Source organism: Musa acuminata, chromosome BXJ2-4, assembly GCF_036884655.1.
Source record: "Musa acuminata AAA Group cultivar baxijiao chromosome BXJ2-4, Cavendish_Baxijiao_AAA, whole genome shotgun sequence".
Taxonomy (NCBI): domain Eukaryota; kingdom Viridiplantae; phylum Streptophyta; class Magnoliopsida; order Zingiberales; family Musaceae; genus Musa; species Musa acuminata.
In genome coordinates, this window is record NC_088341.1 from 33,480,044 (window position 1) to 33,505,031 (window position 24,988).

Consider the following 24,988-nt stretch of genomic DNA (forward strand, 5'->3'; position numbering starts at 1 on the left):
TGGAAACTAATGCTTCATCTTATGTTCTTGTTAGCAAGCTGGAGCAATCAGGATGCAGAGCAAGGCATGATTAAGGATGTAGTTTATGGGGGTCCAAATGATTGTTCATGGTGCCATGTGAATATGATGAGGCTTAGATTCGATGACAGGCAAAGAACATGAAGGTTAAGGTAAAGGGATTCCTTTGATCCTAAGGATTGGAATAGAGATGGAAGTGGACACAAGTCATCTGACATGGGAATTGGTCAGCAAACTTACCTCAATTAAATATGGAGCTTAAAGTATTCTCTTTGGCTTGCTTTCAAGCACAAGACAAGATATTCCACAGCTTCTTGGAGTGTCTCTAAATCCCATCTTCCCGTTCATGTTTCATCTCAATGTATAAAGCCTCGAGGCCTTATGTAACTCAAGAGGAAATAACACAATTCTGGGTGATTCAGACATGGCACAATGTGAAGGCCAAAAAGTCTCAGAACTCTTTGACTGCAATATGGTAATTAATAATGGAGAAATGACTGTGTTGGAAAGACCAAGAAAGCATCGGGCTTTCTGCAAGACGATGAGATATCATTGTGATGGGGCGGTTCAACAGGTTTCATCTTTCGGTGGAAGGAGCTCCCAAAAGCAAAAGGACAAGGCGATCTCTTGTCTTTCTTTTCCTTATGCCATTGACGAGGACATAATGCATTATTAGATGCATGCATGCTCAAGAAAAATGTCCCCGACTCTACAAGCTGTGTGTGTCTACCATGTCCCTTCTGCCCCAAGCTCTTGTGCGGATGAGATGGTGTAGTTGCCTGTGCTTATGTCAAACACCTGCTGATCATTGATATGAACTGTGATGAGCGATGGAACAGATGGGCGTAAGGGCGATTTAGAATGGATTCATATGCCCCGAAACCATAGATATAAAATCATCTTTTTATTTTTTTGGAAAAGAAAGCCATTAATTATGTAAAGTTAGAGATGAATTATTTGGATTTCTTCTCTGATTGTTTGATACTATTATCTCGAACATCGATCTCGTCTTTGCTACTTGTGCTTTTAATACTATTGTGATGAAACTCTATATTGCATACAATTCTTTTATCTTTGATATCGCTACATTCTACCATCACGTTATTCTGATCATCTTCCTCGGCGGTAGGTTTTGGAGCCCCCAGTCGCCGTCGTTGACAAATACTGCTGACCAACTGAGAGCAGCCCACATGGCTGAGCACTTGCGAAGTCTACTCCGCCACCACACCCTTCTTCCCGACTTTCCAAGGCAAGAACCACTTTCCACACCATCCTCACATGGCAGCTACGACCCTTTTCCTGTCAGCAAAGCACATCAAAGCCCTAAACCAGTCATCCAAATGATGGCATACTTGCGTAGTCTTTGGATTAAGAAGTCCCTGCAGCCTCTAAAGCTGACACAAACCACAGGAATCTCGCTAACCATCACGTCCAAACCACCACAACTAAACCTCCACCTTCAGCAATGGAGCAGCAAAAGCGAGTTTAAAGAGCAAAGCAGAGAGGGAAAAAGGAAGATGGAGCCGCACACAAGCCACGCAAGCCTGCGTACCCTTGTCTTCTTCTTCGTAGGGTATGTAATCCGCTTCAGCTTTGTGCTTATATATATACCTCTCATGTAGACCCAAGAGGTGACAAGATCAATGGCTAACTTGCAGATTGTGCCGGCAGGAAAGAACGTAGAAGCCCAGTACGTGGAGATGAAGGTGCCTCTCTACTCGTATGGGTGCGAGAAGAAGGTCAAGAAGGCACTGTCTCATCGGAGAGGTATGAGACCGGCATTACTTCTCTTTGCCCCCAAGAGTAAGAACATCACAAGGTGTTGGACTTGTTGTAATCATGCAAACAGGGATCCACTCGGTGCATGTCGATTATAAGATGCAGAAGGTGACGGTGTGGGGGATATGCAACAAAGACGACGTGCTCGCCACAATCCGGAAGAAGAGAAGGGAGGCTCGATTCTGGGAACAGGCAGAGCTGGAGGCAGCCGAGGGCAAGGTCGAGGATGAGATGGCGGTGGCAAAGGCTTCACGTCTCGCTGCTGCAAAAGGCCACAGATTGAGACTGTCATGGAAGAAGCTGTTCCCCCTGTAGACTCATACCGGACAAACAATGTACAGAATAATGAACATATGAATAAGCTTCATAGATCTGAAGCATATGCATTGGCTACTTCTCTAGGGAGAAGCACTTGGGAGGACTCCATCGTTCGGGTTCGGATTCGGATTCGGGTTCTTGAAAAAAAGGGTCAACTTTGTGGACCGATATGAAAATAAAGAAAGATTTGGACTATTATGCAAATTGGCGCGTCGCAAATGAGAAAGACCGAAGATGTGATTAGGGACGTTTTGATAGGCATACGAAAGATTTAGTTTTGGTGAGTTAGCGGAGGAAGCGAACGATGTTTCGCTCGACGGACGATCGGCCGGCTTCCTCCACCGCCGCCTCCCGGGGATCTGATGTTTCGCCGACCGCCTTCTTGGATGAGGTTGTTGGAAAACCCTTGTCGCGGCTGCAGATGTGAGTCTTTCTTGCGCACACCTCTCTCGCAGGAACCAGCTTCTTCACACGAATCGCACGGTCCTCGTCTGTTAAGTAGTTGCCTGTTATAGTGTATTAGGGTTTGGGGGTTTCTGGAATTTGGTTGAATTGCATCGTGCTCATCAAACTGTTTTGACATTCTGCATCCTCCATTTGTTCTACTAAATTATCAGTCGTACAACAAGAACAAACGTGACATTTACTCATCTAATTGTGGCTTCGGTACTTGAAACTTCTAGTTGGGAATTTTGACCACCAGGAGAACCAATAAAAATATGTATATACAGGTAACAGAACGATAAATTGTACATGAAAATGGGATTAGAATACATGTATGTAATAAAAAATATATAATAAACATGGATTACTAGTTGAAGAATAAGCTATTTGTGATAAGAATATAAGTTGCATGATGCAGGAGGGATGATGTTACGTCTTGGTTGAGGTCTTGTTAGGTCTAAGTACATTTGGTAAGATAATTTGGGACCTTCATTCTTAATTTTGGTCTTATTTTTGAGAGGTCGATGTGTTCTCATTTGAATTTATCTCCATCAGTTATGGGGTGTCAAATGATCCTAATTTCTGGGATTTGTTTCGTTAGGTCTGGGTTGATACTTACAGAATTGATTCATTGGTTTTGGATCCATTGGCATTCCTGCTGGTACTTCTAGATTTGGTAGGACATTTTTTCAAATTTCTTGATTAGATGAGGATTAATTAAATGTTTTGTTTCTTTTATAGTCCATATTTGCTAGTACTTTTAGCTGAATAGGTTATAGATTAATTGAGGTGTATATTAAATACTGTTTTGAAGAATTCATGTCACAGTAAAATTTATGAACAATGAAAATTTTCTTTTTTTCACTTTGGAAGGATTGGCAATTGGGTATGTTATTTTGTTTGTATAGAGTTCTCGTCCCAAACTGATGTAGGATGAAACTTCATGGAAGAAATTTATTGTTTTCGCTTGAAGCCTTTGTATATGTTTTCCTCTATTCTATCTTCCATCTTCTTCTTGTGTTTCCTGTTGTCTGCTCTCCTGTCATGCATCTCGTCTCTTGACAGTAACAGGGAAATCGGGAATACAAGACTGTGATTTGGGAGTTGGGGTTCAGGAATAGGTGATATCATTTATAGGGAAACAGAATTCTGTTCGAATGAGCTTAGGTCATCGATGAATCAATCATGAGCATGCTAAAGGTAGAACGGACTGTAGATGAATTGTGTTCGAACATTCTCTGTGTTCATTTATAAATGATGCATTGAAGATTTTGTGGTTTTAGAATGCGACATATACCTCAATAGGTGGGATGGACTGCTGATGGAAACTCGACTGTAGGTCTTACATTCTTTCATGAACAGAAAAGGCTATGTTACTGGTTTGTCTCCTTATTACTGCTGGTAGTAGATGTGAGATGACTAAAAGATTATCAAATGATTCCATCCGAGAAAATTATAGTTTCCTAACATAACTATGTTCATATATCTCGTAATACTTGTAGTCCATCTGAGTGCTTGATTCATGTTGTTTTGCTATCTAACATGTACATATACAAGTTGAATTAGCAGTTCTGGTTCCGATAAAACTATCATCGAACGAAATTACTGTTTTGTAGATTATACATTTCGTATGGATGTCAAGTTAGATGGCTGGTCTACAACTTGTGCAAGAACCAGCATTCTTGGGTATTCAGCATCATGCAGAACTGCTAGCTCTCGACAATTATTTTCTGAAGGGTTTCGCATTTTTGACTGCTGCCTGTAGAGTGTTGACTAGTTTTGCATCGATCCATCAATCTCAGCTACTAAAAGACACAAATTCTTAATCTTGTACTAAAAAAGCTGGATCTGTGTAGTTCCATCAGTGTGAAGAAATGCCCATGTATCTTATTTTCGCGGTATGATATTGGAACTATGATTTGGCAATAATATGATTATAAAGTCAGATTAGAATCAGGGCAAGTAATCGTTCTAACCTTTTAACATTGTCCTCTTGCCGCGTATCAGTTGTATGTTACGATAAAGCTCGATCGTGCTAATCACAATAGGACATGAATTGTTACCACTGCAACCTACACCTTCTCTTTTGCTCGAACGACAAAATTTTCGCATACGATGTTCTCTGTACGAGGCATTCCTCTGCCAGCAGGTGATGCAATATTTCTAACCTAGTATTAAACCGATCAATGAAATTACCATTTGGAACGAGTTTCTTGATAAGATGTAGCAGCAATAGCATACTTGTTCTCTCTCTTTCGAAAACAAATATAAGAAGAAAGGAAAAAGAACTCGGAACGATGCTGTCCTGCGTTAGACAACTGTGACATATTCTGAGTGTGCAGCAGAAGTGTTCAAACATATCTAATAATAACTGTAATATAGAGAACTTTGAGCTTTCCAATTCCATTGTGTGTGTGTGTGTAATATATGACTACCATATGTGACATTCGAGTTCGACTACATAATTTATGCGACCGCTTTTCTGCTGATCGCTCTAAAAGTGGAGTTCCTGAGAAGCCCAAGCCCAGCGGCCGCAAGCCGTTAAGTGGTCATTAAATGAACGGAGCGCGTCGCCACCGGCACGGTGTCACCTCAGTATTCTTCTTTGCTTTTAGGCACGTAGCAGCGGCAGCAGAAGCGGCAGTGCAGCAGTAACAGCAGCAGCTCCTTGTGCTTCGCTTCCAGAACCTAACAGCATGTATGAGAATAGACAAGAAGCATGTTACTTGCAGAAGGTATAGACTCTCACCAAGCAGTAAAAAGTATTTTAATGCTCTCTCTCTCTCTCTCTCTCTCACATATCCTGTCTTATGAAGGCAGGGAGAAAGCGACCGAACAGGGGGAAGCTCAACGGTTTCAATCAGGGCTGCAGGGGGGGAAGTAGGCGTCGGAAGCTGCCCGGAACTATAGTTTATATTATCTTTTATCCCGGTGGGCATGAATCTAGTTAGCCGCTTTTGTTGTCCTGTGCTTCTGGCTGTACCCATTCATGCACCCATCGATAGACATGTGAAGGGTAAATGGTGGAGATGTGCACATTGCGGCAAGCCAGGAAGGGCAGACACTTCACGTATAGGTTGCCGTAACCATAACTAACCAAGCGAAGGAAGGAGAGGAGGGAGGAAGTGGTAGTAGCGGGTAGCAATCGTAAAGGTTGACTTTGATTGCTTCCTTGCCACCTAAATCCGGTGAGCTCATTAGGGTTTTAGGCCTTTTGGTCAATGGAGAGGGAAGCAGGGAAATAAAGAGGGCTGGAGGCCATGTCAGAGCGCAGGAGGAGACTGAAGGAACGCTCAGATAGTTGTGGTCCTTGCTACGCCCATCTTGTTCTGCTTACTGTGCCTAATACCTCTTGATGATGCAGCTATTAGGTTGATGAGGGAGTGTAATGAGCAGGAGAGTGCGATGGTCATGGCTGGAGAGAGGTCCCCATGAGCCAGCCTTTCATCTTCAGGGCCATGCCCCCACTGACCTTAAAAGCCCCTCCCTCTCCCTTCTTCTCGTCTCACTTCTTTATAGGCTGAGCTAGCAGCGGCCACACCACCTTACATGATCATAATATGTGCATCTACTAGAGCAGTGTTAATGAGCTTGGCAGTCTTGTCTGTTCCACATAGGAGAGGATGGGGTGCTTCCAAGTGGCATTGCACCACAACCCACATGGTGGATGCCTGCCCTCATTACCCTTTCTACTGTTAGGGTTATAAGGAGACAGTAGTCACATGTATCTCACACCTCTCTAGCTATGATTGATGGTCCACAGCTCTCACTCCCTCTCACCCCAACTGGGTTACACTCATCAGTGCTCCCCCTAGCTGACAAGAGATGTGCACTGTGCCATCGTTTACTAGCTCCATTTTGGCTGTCACCTTCCGGGAACGGTCCCCCTCCATTAAGTTAGGGTTCCTTGTGAGTCACAGGAGCCTCCATCGCCAGAGGCACAAATCACGGTGACCTCTAATCGGACGGCTCATGTCGGCTGCTGCAGTCTCCTTCCGGAGCGGTCACTGTCTCTATGAACAGCGGTGCCTTCCAATTTGCTGCTTTAAGATTCAGAACATATTCCTACAGTGCTATATATGAGCTCTGGGCACGGGGAGCGGTACAGTAGCTCAGGAAAGGTGGATGGTGAGAGGTTTGGGGAAGAAAGTTGGGTGTTATTTAATGATAGGGAGGGGCCATTTTGGGGGCTGTAATGCTACGTGAGATTTCTATTTGGGTTGGGACACAAGTCTGCTCTCTTCATTAAGAATCAGTTGCCCTCTACTTTGCATCCTCACATGCATGCCTTCCTCGGCACTCTATCCGAGTATATGCACATATATAAGTAAATATGATGATGCTCAGCGTTGGATCTTTCAACCAATCTTTCTTTTCCTCGGGATCTCTGCCACACCGTCGTCCTATGTTTTCTGCATTGATCAGCAACTGGAATCCCTGGGACACCGTCCTACGTACGTTCATCTATATCACCAATATTCCTCTTTTATATATCACGTATGTATTTTAATTGGTCTCTTGTTTGTAATAATACTTGCGCTTGTAAACTTAAAAGAGTTTTTCCTTTGTAATATAGTATATCAACAAAACTGAGCTATCCGATCAAAATTGTTCACATAAGATGTCAAATTGTGTATTACAAACTTATTAAGGAAAAAAAGAATTATGTTCTTTTATAATAAAAATGGTGCACAATAATAATGTGTGACAGTGAGTTCTCAGTTGCAAAAGAAGCATTAGCCACTTTCTTCTGTTCACATAAGATTAAGCTTTTATCGAGTTACCTCTTGGAAATCACCTTCCTCGATTATGCGAATGTTCTTTTGTAGCATTCATCACTTACACTACATGTTTGTCAAGTTCAATCTTGAAGAGAGCTTTTATCTATATGAGTTCCTGTGATTTATGCAGACTGATTCATGAGTCTACCATGTGGGTTTTGAGCTGAATTGTTAATGGAAACTATCATCATGATATGTGCTCTACTGCGAAGGCATGCAAATCACTAGTGATGAATATGAAGTTGAATTATACCTCTGGCATGCATTCTATATCATGTTATGTGGATCTCCCACTATGCTTTGGAATCCTACAGTGTGGAATCTTTGACCCAACATTCTCCATGGCTGAGCGGAAGGTGGAGTGCGCTTCCATGTCTAGGCTTTTCTCATCTAACAATCTCCAAACACAGCTTCTCTCCTGCACAAGAAGACTCCAAAGTTAATGCATGGATCTCTTCACAAGCACCTCCAAGGTTGATGTACGCCCACAACATCAAAGGATGGGGCTCCCCTACGGGAATAGACACCATATAAAGGAGAGGTTTCAGGTCCTATTTAGATTATTTTTATGTTTATTCTTAAAGGTATGTTCATATTCTCATTATCACAACTATGAGCTAAAGTCCTTTGAGAATTGAAGAGAGTTTTTGTTGTTTGATAGAATACTAACCTTGAGCTTTTCGCGACAGTGTGTTCATCCTTCCTCCTTTAAGAGGGTTTTTTTTTAGTATTTTCTCCTTAATTTTAAATTTATTTAAGGGAAATTGTAAACAATTAATGAGATTTGTATATCTTATAGACACTGTAGCTTGTCATGTTAGAGGCAAAAGAAAAAAAAGTAGATGTTAGTCTCCTTTTATTCTTTTAATTTAATTTGTGCTAATTTTATTTGTCTAAAGAGTTATTCTCAAAATAGTGATCAAGAATGATATAGGCAATAATATTTTGAGATCTATTCCTGAACTTAACATTCTCTTTGAGGTTGCATCATTTGTCCTTTTGAGTTCTCACCGTTCAATGTTTAGTGTCATAGTTATATGGTGCACACAATAGTGATCATGTGTTCTTATCTGCATCTTCCCAGATGCACTTATCATAACCCAAGTCTTCAAGTCTCCTTCAAGCAGCCTTCATCTTCCCAAATTCTACCAGGGAATGCAGTCATCAGAGTTCTGCTTTCCTGCTACTACACTGTTCTTCAGTCTAGTCGGCCTAGAACAAGTTTTGTAGACTTGCCTCCATGATGGAATAACTCCCTGCGATCACCTGTAAATGGAACCCTTTCTTGGGGCTTTAATTGTACGTTCAACTTAGTCATCACCTGCGTGTGTTGCATGTTAGAGCAACCTCGACATCCCTTTTAACAATGTTACTGTTGCAGAGGCCGCCTTCAAGATCTCGCCAGCTCTCTTTAGCTGACCTACTTAGCAGCCATAGGAACATTAAGTGTGTTGCACACTCGTTCTTCACTGACATAGAAAGAGAGAGAGAGAGAGAGCGACAAAAGCTGACTCGTTTTACTTCTTGTGTCAAACCCATGCTGATTGGGAACCAGAAAGCTTGTCTTTGCTCTACTTCAGCAAAACGAGGGTTTGTATTGACATAGCAGCTAGTGACCTTCACACTCGCATGGCGAATCATCTTCTTTTGTTGAACTGGACTACCAATTCTGATCTTTGTTGGATGACATACAAAACACATGGTTAGATCATTACATCACAACTCTATATATCAAGAGCATGTTTTTCTCTTCACCGAAGGAGGAAGTCAGGGCGTCGGGAGGAAGAGAGATACTCCCATGTCTTATTCTTCTCATCTTTTCTCCTCCACTGATAGACTCCTGTAAACCCCAATAGTACACCCCCCAGAAGTCAAAGCACTCCCCATCTCCACCCACTCCGAGCCTTTTCTCCCTTCACCACCGTTGGCCCGTATTGTACTACTGTTCACATACTAACTTAAACCTGAGGAAGAGATAATAACACAAAAGATTGATGTTATATCGAATGTATTCACTGCATGCATGATGTACAAGAGTGGATGGTTTCGAAACACAATGGCAAATCAAGCTATGGGGCTGCTGGATATGCAGAGCAACTTGCTATGTTTCGGGGAATATCACTAGCCATGTATCTGAATGCAAACCCTGGAGATGACAAGGACATGCTCACATGAACTCTACCAGAAAATTCATGGGCCCCTCCCCCTACCCTTCCTCTCTCTCTCTCTCTCTCTCTCTCTCCCTTATAAAGCTATTATTACTATCTTACCTTTCCCTTCTCTCCTCCTGTCTGATATCTCCATTGTCCCTGTGCTTCTCTCCAACTTCCCATTTGGTTCACTGGATGCCAAAATGCCCTATCTCACCCTTCTTATGGGAACCTTCTAAGGCAGTCGGTAGGGAGGTAGAAACAAACAGCCCACATAGCCAAGCCAACACACACACAATATCTCATGCATCAACCTCTCCAAACCTGCCTAATCCCTACTGCCGTTCTCTTTAGTCAAAGCTGAAAGTGCCAAACCACCTCCCTTTGATTCCTCCTCCCATAGACCACAGATATCACAAGCGAAAAGATATGATCGGCATGGCAGATGAATTCTAGTTAGTATAGCTAATATTTGCTGTTTCATTCTGTTCCTAAGGAGAGATTTTGTGGCTTCAGACATATCAGATGGAGTTCACAGCTAGAAGAAGCGATGGGTTTTACATGACCGAGGAAGAAAAGCATGAAGAAGCTTCCCAACATCCTTCCTTTATTCCTTTATCTTCTTCCTCTTCTTCGCCATCGACATCCGCTACCTTCGGATGGCATGTTGGTCCATCCGATACGGCAGGCAACGGCGCCGCCGGTGATAGCGGCAACGAGAGCAATTTCTTCACGGAGAAAGAGCACATGTTCGACAAGGTAGTCACGCCAAGCGACGTCGGTAAGCTGAACCGGCTGGTGATCCCCAAGCAGCACGCCGAGAGGCACTTCCCGCTTGACCCAACCGCCAACGAGAAAGGGATGCTGCTGAGCTTCGACGACCGGACGGGGAAGTCGTGGCGCTTCCGCTACTCCTACTGGAACAGCAGCCAGAGCTACGTCATGACCAAGGGCTGGAGCCGTTTTGTCAAGGAGAAGAGGCTCGACGCCGGGGATGTCGTCTCCTTCGGCCGTGGCGTCGGCGAGTCCGGACGCGACCATCTCTACATCGACTGGAAGCGGCGGCAGGAGAACCACGATCTACCCCGGGCGCCACGAGCTCCGCTCACGGGGGTATCCATGGCACGGCCGTTAGGACCGTGGGGTGTCAGCCGTTTCTTCATCCCGCCGGCGGCCATTTACGACCACCACCGTCCAGGTTTCGGCTACAGCCCCATGAGCTCAGGCACCAGTAGCGGCGGTCAGTTTCTTTTCGTCGGATCTACATCGGCAGGGCCACCGCAGTTCGGGGTGCAACCTGGCAGCCGCAGCGGCCAGCCGATGGTTCTCAACTCACTGCCACTCGTCCGCAGTCAGGCTCAGGCTTCAGCAAAGCGTGTGAGGCTGTTCGGTGTGAACCTCGATTGCCCCGAATCCAAAGGAAATGCCCAGCTCTCTAGTGGGCTATCGTCCGCGAGTGCACCTCAGCTGCAGTCGAGTTCTACGCTTCAGTTCCTCCCGCTTCCGCATGGCAGAACCGAGTCCTCGGTAGCTCCGTCATCAACGATCACCGATCATCGCTTATCGTTGGATCTCGACTTGTGAGGAAGAACAGAGAGAGAGAGAGAGAGAGAGAGAGAGGAGGTTACCCATCATCCTCCCTAGCAATTGAGATGGAGACTCAATTTACTCTATATTTATATGAAGGAATGGAGGAATAGAGGGATCGATCAGAGGTAAAATTGTACGTATATTAGCTGTGAGGTCATCTAAGATAAATTTCTCGGCTTGTAGAAGCATGGAAAGTATTGCGGCAGACCTATACATCACTCATTGCAGTGTCTAACTATGTCCTTTCAAAGGATCCTTTTGTTTTTGTCAGGTTAATTTGGGTTCATCTTCTCAAAGCAGCCAACAAGCTTCTTCGCCCAGTTCCTTACTCCTATTCACTCCGGTTTCAACTTTGCCGGCTATGCCATGCCAGTTTCTGTGTGCTATCATCATCATCATCATCATCATCCAAGCACTATGAGCATCTTGTGACCGGAGAATACGTATCTCTTTCAAATCTTTTCTGCTTCTTCTACTTGGAGAAAGAAGGAAAAGAAGGCCAGATGCATGAGCTCAATGTACCTTCTGCAGTCAATGGTGTGTTATGATAGTCTTATATATGTTGAAGACAGTGACAAGGTATGTAAGTCAACTCCTTCACTAAATAGTTCTTAATGCCCTTCCTTCATTACCTGTACCATTTCAGTTCAATTTCTCTGTACTGAGCCACATCTGAGGATGGATTAATAAATCTTTTGATTGAATTAGTTTGTTCATGTATGTGCTTCACATAAAGATAAGTTATTAGGAAATCAATTGGAAGATTATTTGTATTTCGTTTATGTGACTACATCACGTGACATTTGAACATTGGAATGCTTTTGCAGTATTATATCTTTAAAGTTTCTCTCTCTCTCTCTCTCTCTCTCTCTCTATTGGTGGCTTAATTTGATGTTGTGACACACGATTAGTTCCGAGAGTTTATATGAAGGTAAAAAGAAAGTTTCTCTCTCTCCTGCAACATATACAACATCAGAAATATTATTACTGCACCAGAACTCAATATTCTTCTACCATTGGCTTGTCTTCTTCTTGTTCCTTCTTTTAACTTCTTATATCACTTGGCTCTCAGATGCATGTTCAATTGGCAAGTTAGTATATTTACACTGTCAGTATGTCAGTTTGTGCTAAGTCCAATCAGAAATATTAATGGGAAATGTACTTAAAGTGATTCACACTAATGAATTATTTAATTATTTTTTCTCTAAAAAGAAATATTAAAAAAGGTGAATATATGTAATTAATGAGTTAATATTTTGCTTCTTCCAAGGATAACTAAGGTGAAGAGTTGACTAAGGTGATGGAAATAATAACTATGAATTGAAATATTGATGTAAGTTTCCTCTTCTTCCAAGGAGATCAATGCAGCTACCATAGCATCATTATTGGTACAATTCGATGGTTAATGTTCAAGCATAGCAAGTGACTGAAATCAATCTAAAGAAATATAAGAAGATGCAATGCAGTGCCAGTTGCAATACCTGATATCTGATTTATGTTTCTCAATTGCATAACAGATGTACATCTTTTTCTCATATTCCTTTCAAGGAGCACTTCCCTGGAATCTACTAAATGAGTGAACTATAGATTACAATATGCTTAAATCACCATTGTTTACAGGAACATAATTTAACCATTTGCTCACAGTAATTGACTCTCCAAGTGTATGCCAGTCTTTGATTTTTGAACTCTAATAGCTACATTTTGCATGTGCTTTTTTGGATTTATCATTCTCATTGAATATTTTGTTTTTGGAGAAAATATATTTTTCTGATCATAAGTTTTTCTCATCGGAACATATATCACGAAATCTCTCTTCCTACAAAGGGGTTAACTTTCTGATTGGATTCTAACTATGGGTTAAACTTTACAACATGTTTTCTCGTGTATATGATTGTAGACATTAATTCCGAAAGAAATCTTAGTGAATGATTTAGTCCTTAAATATTGTTGGACATTGTTCTAAATATGAAAACCCAATTGTGCTCCTCTAAAACCTAATCACCTATAAAGAACCTAAGCGTTGCAGTGGATATATGCTCAACCTGACACATTCTGCAAGAATGTTTCTCGTGTATGGTGAATGGGGATCAGAATTTGCATTGAGTTGAGTTCATCACATTTATCCTGCATGAGTGAGAACTTTGTATCTCCAATATCTTAGTTTGTCAAGAGTAGAACATCATCTAGAAGTGCCACACACAGGTTTGTCAGCATTAATCCAACATTTCAGAAGTCAAAATCTGTGTGTGGTTTTATGTAAAGAGAGTCAAGATTCTCACCTTTGCTTCCTTCAACTTGATTCCTCCAACCAAACCACATAAAAATGTCAGATAAAGCTAAGAATGCTGATATTACTTGTTAATTCTCATAAATGCTGATGTAGGATGATGTCAAAAACCCAGATTTTAAATAGTTTACACTTGCAGCAGCCTATTTATGATTAGAAAATGAAACACCTGAGAAATCTATTTGTTATATTAAGGGGTATAAGTCTTGAAATATTTGCTCTATTTGTAGTGATAAAGTTATATATTCAATCTTGTTGACTAGGCTGTGTTTTTTCTCTATGAAAATTGCAGTATCCATATGTCTTTAATCAAATATCATTAGACTCTATTGTGACCAGGGAAAAATGGACTTCCTTCTGTCATGTCTAAAAAAATGATCATTAATCTCATCCTTCTTTGGAAGGTCTTTCAGTTAATGGATGGGTAATTGGAGTCAAAATCCTTTCCATTACATTTTCTAGAATGTAAATTTGCCAAATATCAAGGAACTTTTCTATCCTTCTCAAAAATACCTCTAAATGATGGCATTTCCAATTTTTGTAAGATGTATTTCTTGAATTGTGGAACTAAACATGGAGAAACTTACAATTTTCATTTATAAACAGAAACTAGAAAACAAAAAGAAAGAATTAAATTGATAGATTTCAGGGTGTCAAAAACTTCAGTCATCAAACACAGCCACCATACCTAAATCAACCCCCTAAATATCCAAAGAACCAAGATATTAACAAGTGATCAATCAGCAACTCAGAATGAATGAGTACTCCTCTTTCTCTCAGCTGGATCTGCCCATGACTGACAGTAGAGTCTGATCACTGCCTGCATGAAAGAAAAATTCTGCTTGCAGGAATGTGAAATGCTTAAAGCTGCACTGTCAATTGAGTTCGTCTCATTCTAATTAGAGAAGGAGATCATATTTGCCGAGTCATCAAGTAACTCAAATTCATATATACACATCACTGAACTCCATAGGAATGCAGGCTTATTAGGATTTGGCATAGCTTTCCCCGTATGAATCCAAGTTCCAGGGCATGTCTTGCCGCCGACAGATGCTCAAGCAGCAGCATCTACAGTCGTCCCACATGAGCAGCGCAAGGGGGTCATCTCCGAGGTGGTCCATCTACTGATCTGTAGAGAGGAGGAGCTGCATGCACAAAGTCTTCACCATCTGTTGTTGCCCCATGCATTCCCCTGCCGTCCACCATAAGAAATGTCACTGTAGTAAGTCCATGTGATTCTCTACACATTTCGGCGAGGATTGCCTGAAGCCTATACATCCCTTTCGCTTTCGGCTAAGGCCGGCCGGCATCACCCGCCACCACCGCATACATGTTGCTGAGGACGACCGGGGTTTGCAGAATCAAGAAACCCCTACCTTGGCATGTGACATCTCTTCCCTTTGTTGCTATATCCTCTGAATCCATGCATGTGGACATCGCCTTTGCCACTTACGCGATCGTCAACTGGTTGTGACGCGGCTTAGAACCTAACTTTTGGCGAGACAAGTGGAACTTGTGACTTGTCTCTCTCAGCATTTATACGATTTAGATACATAGAATGATGTGTTGCTTCTGTAAAGTAGATTGTGCGATGAGGAGGAACGCGTGCTGATAAATGCAAATAAGATTTGCATGGGACCACGTCGAGTTTCTCTATGCGTTGTGCAATTTCGCGCTTCTTTTCTCTGAGCTTTTTGCAGGAACTGATAACCTCAACAAAGAAGAAGAAGAAGAAGAAGAAGATGAATCGATGGCTGCCTCGACATGTTTATAAACATGGCAATCAATGGAAATAGACTTTAAGAGTGCCTCATAAATGGAACTTAAATGGTTTGATGTACACATTTTCTTTGCATCAGTAATACTGTGGCATCCATTAATCAGCTTGGAAGAATGTAGCCATGTCTAGGAAAGACTATGACATGATCTTATGAACACTTATGGCATGTATTGGATACAAATTCTGCGTCAGGTCACAGGCCTCCATAAAACACTATCATTATGTGTTTCTTGCTGTCTGCTGTCATCACACCACCACCCATTGCTGGAATTTGTCACCCAAGATAGTAGAATATTCGTAGAGTCTCATGCCAATCTACTATTATCTTAAGAAGAATTATTCATCTCATTGAATTCACAGTTACAGGGATCATATGTATTGGATGAAAAGAGAGAAATAACGAGTTTGAATCTGTTTCTTACATTGATAAGAACTAAAAGTTTTGGATGTTTTAATTACACTCGATTCATTTTGTGTGATATCTGCAATTCATTAATTGATTACACTTGACGATCAATTCTTTGATTTCAATCACCCATGGAAACGACCACGAATATATCATCATGATTGTTGGGGTCAAGATTAGATTTCACTGCATGCCAACACCATGATCACAGCTGCTCTCTTTGTCAAGGTAACAATCAACTCCATACAAATAGGACCAAATATGGATGAACAAGTGGAAAAGTTGGCGTCTCAAATCCGAGAATCCGAAGGCAAAGGAACAAGTATGGCTACCTCAGTTAGCACCAACTTTGATTTCTCTGCCAAACCTGGGACATTACTTTTACTGTTCCTTGCTTGTATTCAACAATCATGGTGGAAGAGATGTCAAAGATCGAACAGTAGTAGCAACAACTGATCCCATGGCTACAACAGAGGATGAGAGGAGCCCTCTCATGCATGCATGCATGCGATGATGGCGCCCGCGCCTGAGCCGTAAAGCAGCGGAGAAAAGAAGATGTCACGGAGTAATAAATTAGGCAAAAGCAGTATGCACGACTGCATGACTATGAGAATTTGCAGAAGAATGGTTGCGGTAGAGTAGGGACGGAGGAGGAGGAGGCATGTAGTAGGGTTGGCAGTGAAGAGTAATTGTTGGGAGGAGGGAGGAAGAAACAGAAGGCTAAAGACTGGACCCGGATCTCTGAGGACTTGGGGCGTACCACAGCCTTCCCCTCTTCTGCTGCGGTGCCCACCGCGACGCTGCTTTCGGCATGCGACGAAAATGGGAGATGATGATGATATGGAGCATGGGCAGCTCTGAAGGCTTTTGGAGTGAGGTGGTAGAGGAGGAGGAGTAGTACATGGTAGGCTGCCTTATATTTAGATGCCGCGTTGCTTTCTTTGCCGCTGCGGTGTAAGCTTTAAACCCTGAGATGGGGTGCTGCATGTTGCATGCAAAGGGGTGGGCATGCAGCGAGGCAGCAGCCCATGGATTTATGCAGTGTAGGGGGCTGTTACTGGAAGGCGCCCCCTAAGCGCGGTAGACTTCCAGAGGTCTAAAGCAAAGGTGCATAAATGGATGAGTATGGATTGAGGAGGCCATGAGAACTCCATTGTCGCAAGCAGAAGTTAGCAGTGGAAGCTGAGCAAGTGCTTCAAGCTTTTGAGAAATGTTATGCTGTCATCTAGAGAGATAATTATGTACATTTGGATCTCCAAACAGTGTATTTGGAGAAGTTGCTTGACAGGAGGAGGAGGAGGAGGAGGAGGAGAAGAATAGGGTAGAAGGCTGATTGATGGGAATCAATAGGAGAAGTGTCTCGACCAATCAACTACTTCAAACTGGGTCTTTAGGGTCACAGTCTTAAGTTCGATTGCAGTCACAACACAAATAGATAGATACTGGACATGAAACTGTTCGTTTACGCATAACCTCGAACAGTTCATGGGCATGATCGATGAGCCACCGTACATGCCAGACAACGGGCTACTAATGGGCCGGGCCCAGGCCCAATACATTGTCCGTAACAAAGCCGACAGTAACATCACTTGTTTTAGCCTCATGCCTTCTTTCCCAACATTACTAAGGTGGCATTGTCCAACGAACACAGTGTTCATTGATAGATACACCTTAGCTTCGGAAAACCTCCAAGCAGTGCTCGTCATCCAAGTTTCTGCTCCAAAACTTCTTGTAGTACTCCTCGTAGGTGTAGCTCCTGTACATGGCCGGAGATGCCTCGCTGATGAGCTTCTCCGGAGGGCTAATGATGGCGCAGTTACAGGGACAGAGGAATGATGCTATTGACATCCTCTCTTTCTCTGAGTTCACCACAGCTCGGTGCCAAACACTCTTATACCTACCATTACTCAATGCCTGCAATGATATAGCCATTAATATGAAACTTACGGAAATATGGCTCCAGTGGCAAAGTGAAACCTTTGTTCATGCAGAGCTTTTCTGCCTCTTTCATAACAAGGCATCGATTACGTTGTTAGATAGAGAGAAGAACTTGGAAACTAAAAGAAAATCCAAAGGTCACTTATCATAAAATCAACAGGATGATTCCACAACATTATAGTGGCTACTGTATGCTACTACAAGATGCATGCATTTCTTTTCATATGTCGGACTAAGGAAAAGTATAGTTTATAATGCATCAATAGATTCTTTATAAACAAAGAATCGAGTGCAAGATGACCAAAACATAGTGAAGTGAATTGGGAAGCCATGAGGTGTAATCTTAAGATTTAAAGTATTATATTTTAGAAAATTTTAATATTTTTATTTTTTTATCTTTTAAATAAATTGATTAGATGAAGTTGTAAAAATGAGAATATCTTGATTTAAATTTTTATTCTACACCTATAAATAGATGATGCCTATATATGTAAATTTATTTAAGTCTTTTAAGTGTTCAAGTCTATACAACTCAAGTTAAAAAGTAGTTCAATATCTTGTAAATATTTTTATATTTTTCTTTTTGAGAAGTTCAATATAGCTTTTCTGTTTTTAGTACATCTTGATTTCTTCTTCTTTTATTTGATTTTATTTTGGGTTAATTGTATCTTATTATTATTATTTAAGAAATGATTGTACTTGTATATGATTTCTCTTTTTCTTTACAGAACCACAAGAGTGATAATCTATATTTCAAGAGTGATAATCTATATTTCAAGATGATGATCTTTTTTCAATTATAGATTATAATAGTCAAGTTGGTGAATTTAGTATTGAGCTTCTCGATCAGTCCAACTATAAGATGGAGACAAGGCAATATTATAATCTCAGATAAGGATAATAATCTTATTACATTAAATAATGTGTATCATGTTCTAAGTATGAAAAAATTTATTTTTCTTACTGCAAAGGTAGTTGATGTTAGAAATTATATTCTTATTGATCATAAAAAAGTTAATTTTTTTATAATATAAAATAATTAAATATAGATGTTATACACAATAATAAAAGGGTCAAAGATTTATATATTTTATCAACATCTAACATCAATCTAACATGCTAGACTTGATCATATAAATTTTAAATTAAAAATTATGATGCAGAAAGTCTAGTTAATGGTCTTACCCGTATTACTACTTTTAACCATAATAAAGTTTATCAAGGTTATCAACATCACAAAGCACACAACTAACCTTTTGATATATTATTTTCGAGATGTAAATTTCTCTTAAAGCCTTACTCAAACTTTATCTTATTCAATTTTTTATTATATGCTTCTCTTTATTGATGATTTTATAAGATTTACTTGGATCGTTTAATTTAACAATTGAATATATTCTTAAAATAAAAATTAAAAGGTTATGCACTGATAATCAAAAGAGAACTCACTTATACAAATACATCACAATAAAATAGTATGGTAAAATAGAAAATTTGACATCTCATGAAGACTTGTAAGTGTTGATTTTATGTAAAAAAATTACCTAAAGCCTTATAAGTAGAAAGATGACTTCAGTAACTTATATTATTAATCAAGTTCCTCTCAGTCCAATTAATCTAAATTATTCATATAGGCTCATGTTTGGTATGAAATTAAACGTTATTCATTATAAAGTATTTGGTTCTTTGTGCTATGTTCACATTATCAGACTTAAAAAAAATAGTAAGCTTGATATTAAGACAAAAACATGTATCTTTATTGACTATGATGAAAGAAAGAAAGATTGAAAATGCATGGATCCATAAACAAATAAGTATGTGGTATCTCGAGATATTATGTTTGATAAAATTTCTTCTTATTATCCTCCACAAATAGTTTTTTTAAAATATCAATCGCAATAGTAAAAATGATATATATTTAAAACCTATGATTAAGTCTCCTTTATCATTTAATACTCTTATAATTTTCACTTATTTTCTTCTTTGTATATATCTACTTCTATTATTTCTTTATCACTAATGGTGTGACAAAGTAAACAAGGGAGTAATGATGTTCATGAAGCAAAAATTTTAACATTGAGAAGATAAAAAAATAATGTTATAGAGATGGAGATAATGTAGCATAAGTCATTATTTCTTTTAAACCAATTTATTTTAACGAAGAAAAAAGGTGTTAGGGAGTAGGAGGATATCATGGATGAAGAAATAAAAACTATAGATAAAAATAAAACTTGACATCTTGTGTTAAAACTTGCAAATGAGTCTAAAAGATAAAACATAACTCAAATAAAGGTATCAGAGGCAACTGGTCTCATAGCTGCTCGTGTAGGATACTAGGAATAATGCATAGGTATTTATTGGAGAATGAGTTTACTGATTGATCTGCTCACAAAATGCTAGATGATTAATGATACCATATTGTCATATAGTTATTCTGTTATCTTAATAGTATATATGATCCTTAAACTTGAGATACTAAGGATGTTTTGTATGAGTATTCCACTCTTTTATATCAAACTTATAGATTTGAAAGTTCCAATTCTAGCACAGTCGATCATAGGGAGTGACAGCCAACCTTACGAAGGCTATTGAGTGTTAATAGAGGATCCACTCTTTGTGTCATGAGAGAAATATCTCATGTATTCTTGCTCAGGCAAATCCCTAGCTAAGGTCATTCGGATTGAAAGAGAAAGAGTTCTTTAGAGAATCCGATTAGAGCATGACTTGAGTATACACCGTATGAGTCTAACAACACCATGCTCGGAATACGGTCTATGAGATTAGATAGATGAGGGACTATCGATATATGAGAACTAAGGACAGATATATCCAATAGATTAAATTCTCCTATATCATATAGATACTACGACGTAGTGGCATAATATATCCGTAGTCGACAAGTCAAGTGAATTATTATGAAGATAATAATTTACTAAGTCAGAAGGAGTTCTGACAGGTATGACTTATGGCCAACTTGATATTAAGGTTATATGGTTACATATATGGTATGTGTTATGACGAGTAGGTGTTCGGATATGAGATATTCACTAGAGCCCCTATCTTATTATCTTATTGGATATCCAATAAGCATATAAATTATTAGATCCTATAGATGATATCCAATAAGAGTCAATGAGAGAATATCGGATAAAGACTCATTAATCTAAGAAGCTTGGGTAATTGGATGGAGATCCAATACCCAATATAGTATGATCCATTAGAGTTAAGTTGATAGATGACTTCTATAAATAGGAGGAAACCAAATGGCTATAGGCTAAACCCCTTTTGGCTATCACCTCCTATTCTCCTCCTCTCTCTCTCCTTTTCGGTCAATAGCCCCTATTAACATGTGGACAACAAGAAGGGTTGCCCCCTTCTTGATTGTATGGTGCACGTAGTGAATAGATTTGAGCAGCGATTTGAGGAACGTCTTCATAGCTCATACCATGTGAAACACCGCTAGAGAGGTAGACAGTTAACCTCATTCATCCTCTCGAATAGATCTATGAGTTTTCAAGGATATATGATCTTCCTAGGTAACACACATCCCTTAATACGCGTGGTTTTTCGATTCCGTAGATTTTTACGCACCAATCTTCATACGACGTTGAAACCTTCTTTTCTACGAAAAATTTTGATATTTTTATTTTTTGTTCTTCTATTGCATATGTGATGTCACCCTAGATTTAAAAGTATATTTTAAAGAGAAGTGCTAAGATTTAAAGTATTATCTTTTGGATGATTTTAAGTTTCTTATCTTTTGTCCTTTAAATAAGTTGATTAGATAGACTTTTAAAGATAAGGATTTCTTGATTTAAATTAGTATTTTATATCTTTAATATATATATATATATATATATATATATATATATATATATATATATATATATATATATATATATATATATATATATATATATACCACTCGTATCGAGTGGTATGCACTGGTCCGCCAATCGTCCGCTATTAGGTGATACCGTAGATTGAAATTGTTTCCATCCCATTACCACCTAAATCGATTAGTGACGATCAATTTCGATCATCACTGCCCGTTATCGGGCGATATTAGCCGAGATAAAAGGAAGAAGAGGGAGAAGAAAAAGGAGAACCTGAAGATCCGACGTCATTCTCTCTCGATGATCCCGATCCGTCGCCACCCTCCCTCGCTGGACTCCATAGATGAGATATCGCCTCCTCTTTGTTTGAGGCAACGAGACCTTGATGTCATTGGCAATTTCTCCTCATCTGCATGGGGAAAAGAAGCCTCGGCGACATCATCAAGGCTTCACGAGGAGAAGAACCCAAGTAGAAGAAACGATGCGATATTGCCCTTTTTTTCGTAGGGAGAAGAAATCTTGCGAGTAAATGAGGCGACATTTCTTCTTCCCACGCTGGTAGAAGAAGCGAGCGGTACCTCAGAATGTATATATTCTCCCCACGCTAGTAGAAGAAATGAGCGGTACGTCAGAACGTATCGCTTGATATACTTATACCGTATCGTACTGAACTAAGCTCGATACTCCAATATAATATGAAATTATGAATGTTATATATATATATATATACTTCGATCTTAATTTCTTTTTCTATTTGATCTGAGCTAATATCTTGATACTGTTATTTTAAAAATGGTTACTATTTAAGAAAAATTGCATTTATATGATCTCTTCTTTCATTTATGTAATTCAAAAACTAAAAATAGAAGTGCAAGAGAGGATGAGGGAGGCGCTGTCACCTGCAGCTGGTCGCCGATGTTGATGACGAAGGCGTGGGGTTGGGGATGCACCGCGATCCATTGGCCGTGTTTGAGAACCTGCAAGCCAGAGACGTCGGGATCCTGAAGTAGAATTGTGAGAGCATTCGGATCCGTGTGGGGTGGCAGACCATATGTGAGCTGCGGCTGAGGGCACTTGGGATAGTAGTTGATGGCCATGTGTTGTTCTTGCTCCCCCAGAACCTCTTCCATGTACTTCTCCTCCAGCCCTAAGCTTAGAGATATTGCTCCCAGGAGCCGAAAACCTAGTTGACGGACTTCCTTACAGTAAGCGCTGGCCACTTCCCTGACAAAGCCAAGCACATCAAATTCCTCGCAAGATGCCGCAATAGTCCATCTTCGCAGTTTGTGCAGATACATCAGATTAGGACATATATTCCAACACGATTTAATTTATCTCGATAAGCCCGACGTCGGTCATGTCCACTATTAAAAGTACTATATAGTCTGATGTCCTTTTGTTAGATTATCAAAGCATGTCATATCAATGACAATGTGCATTCTATCAGAATCAGAATAATGATGTAGATGATACAAAGGTTCCTCATAGAAGACTTGTAACCATGGTTCGTTCTTGCTTTTTATCGGGAATAATATTCAAGATAAAGAATAGTTAAGGATTCTACACAATCTCTCCTACAAGACTGACACATAAGGAGAGGTTTGCACACAAAGATTATATTATATATCAAGAGCTAATGGCCGCATACCGCTTCCTCAAAATAGGTTGCTAATGGCATACATGAGGGTCAAAAACTCGCTGCTTTAGCTGCGGATGAACATCTGAGACTATTATTGCTTTTCTCGAAAGGAGAAAAGAAAGGATAAATAAGACCTTCAAGCTAGATAGGTTACTAGGTGAAACAGGTCTTGTTTGGCTCCATGTAGCTAAGAAATCCTTTGCTGACATGGTTCACCATGCAAAGCGAGGACGAAGAAGAGAGGAAGAGCATGCAGGAGGAGGGGAGCTTAGTTCTCACTTGAATGAAGAAGGATTGGAAGGCCACTCGGGCACGTAGTCCTCCAGAGGGTAGCAATGGAGACGAAGATAGTCTCTCCAATTATGGACCGTCTCCTTCCGGATGTTAAAGCTTGTTGACAGCCTCATCTTCCTGGCCGGGTCATCCGAGTAGTGCTTCGCCTTCTCTTCCGGAGGGAGGCGGAAGAATTCCAGAGCGATCACCATCATCTTCACCATCAGCTCAACTGGCACTCCATGGTTCAACACCTATAAAGAACACAAGCCAGTAACACGGGGTCCAACATAGAAGAAGTACCTTACGTCGCCTGCTAATGGAAAGACACCTGGAAGAAGCCGTACGATCGGCAGGCGTCGGCGATTTGAGCGATCACATGAGACTTATCGGGTGAGCTCAGATCGACGGCGGGGACGTGGGCGTCGCTGATGACTTCGGCGAGGCGAGGCCTTTGAGATTCCGGCCGGATGTAGTTTTCCGGGAGGCTGTGGTGGTGAGGGACAGTGGAGAGGAGCTGGTCGGCCATGGGACGGTTCTCGGGCCCAAGAGGGCGAGAGAGTGGCAGAGGGAAGGGCGATATATATTGGAGAATATATATATCCCACTGTAAATTCCTCTCTATAGTTCCGAGTTTAAGGTAAAACAAGAAAACTGGGTGAAGACCAGCATCTGGAGATGTTGACTCCAGAAAATAAATGACGACCAAATAAATAAAGGCCACGACACGATTTCGTGTCTTCACCACCATGCAACGCAACATTCTGTCCTTCATCTCACCACTCACTGCCTTTTTTTTGTCTTCTCCACAAATAATACATTAAAAGTCAACTCAATTTATGTCTAAGTGTGGTTTTTTTTCTATGTAGTGTGGCTTGATATGTACTAATGAGGTGGAATTTTGTTCCTTCAGGTTTGTGGAATGGGATTAGTCAGTCTCAGCTACAGTTATGATATGGTTTTTGTTATTTATTTATTTTTATATATAAAAAAGAATTTCTTCTGCTTAATTTATATATTCTACCATTAATAGAAGTAAAATTCGATTTGAATTATATAATAATAAATGGTTAATAATTCGGGCAGAGCGATTGAGAAAGACAACCGATCAATTAATTGGCCGGTCGTTGTGGCGTGGGATAAGTCTCTAAATACATGACAGAGACATATATGGTGGAGATTCAGTGGATGTGTTTATACGTGTTTGGAACAGCGTGTATTTATTGATGTGTGGAATTTTAGATTGATCGAATAATGCATGTATAATCAATCAATCATATTTCATACAAATATATTGATACTATCCTAAAATTCGAGATATATTTAAGAATTCTATATCGTTCATTATGTTATTTATAAACGATCGAGAATCAAACTCAATTAATTAGCTTCCAATGATCCTCTTTTCAAGTATGATTTGAGGAAATGAAATTACTTGCTACGTGGCCGATGAACATAATAAAGCATGCGTCACAAAGGGCACTGGAAAAGAATCCAATGCCGAAATCATATTGCACCAACGAAATATGGAGGTCAAGTCAAGTCAAGTCAACTCGTTTGCCGTCGCAGACGGGCTCGTTGTTAAACGCACGTCACGTGGACTCCGATTTCCCTTTCTTTTCGTTTCGTGCTGATCATCAGTCTACGCTTGTCGCGCACCTAAACGTGCAACCAATACCTTCTTCTACGAAGCACATCGGTTCGCCTCCTTGTGCGGTGGAGGTGGCGCCTCTTCGTCACCTCCGC

General features: G+C 40.4%; 3 protein-coding genes across 4 annotated transcripts; 2 read left to right on the plus strand and 1 right to left on the minus strand.

Moving 5' to 3' along the window:
- The first annotated feature begins 1,396 nt into the window (after nt 1-1,396).
- Nucleotides 1,397-4,512, plus strand: LOC135609139 (heavy metal-associated isoprenylated plant protein 29-like). 2 transcript variants are annotated; one of them, XM_065102233.1, is made up of 4 exons: nt 1,397-1,591; nt 1,690-1,785; nt 1,868-2,538; nt 4,176-4,512. In XM_065102233.1, the coding sequence occupies exons 2-3, from the start codon at nt 1,719-1,721 to the stop codon at nt 2,110-2,112; spliced, it is 312 nt and encodes a 103-aa protein (XP_064958305.1). In that variant the 5' UTR covers nt 1,397-1,591; nt 1,690-1,718; the 3' UTR covers nt 2,113-2,538; nt 4,176-4,512. The 2 variants fall into 2 exon arrangements, with proteins under 2 accessions (XP_064958305.1, XP_064958304.1); XM_065102232.1 differs by having other exon boundaries at nt 1,403-1,591; nt 1,677-1,785.
- Nucleotides 4,513-9,694: 5,182 nt separating this feature from the next.
- On the plus strand, nt 9,695-11,734 carry LOC135609140 (B3 domain-containing protein Os03g0120900-like). Its single transcript, XM_065102234.1, has one exon. The coding sequence runs from the start codon at nt 10,016-10,018 to the stop codon at nt 11,072-11,074; it is 1,059 nt and encodes a 352-aa protein (XP_064958306.1). The 5' UTR covers nt 9,695-10,015; the 3' UTR covers nt 11,075-11,734.
- Nucleotides 11,735-17,084: 5,350 nt separating this feature from the next.
- Nucleotides 17,085-23,812, minus strand: LOC135610415 (flavanone 3-dioxygenase 2-like). Its single transcript, XM_065104903.1, has 4 exons — nt 23,574-23,812; nt 23,249-23,496; nt 22,230-22,554; nt 17,085-17,470 (listed from the first exon to the last, which is right to left on the minus strand). Exons 1-4 carry the CDS (start codon nt 23,769-23,771, stop codon nt 17,228-17,230), a joined length of 1,014 nt encoding a protein of 337 aa, XP_064960975.1. The 5' UTR covers nt 23,772-23,812; the 3' UTR covers nt 17,085-17,227.
- Between the last annotated feature and the right edge of the window lie 1,176 nt (nt 23,813-24,988).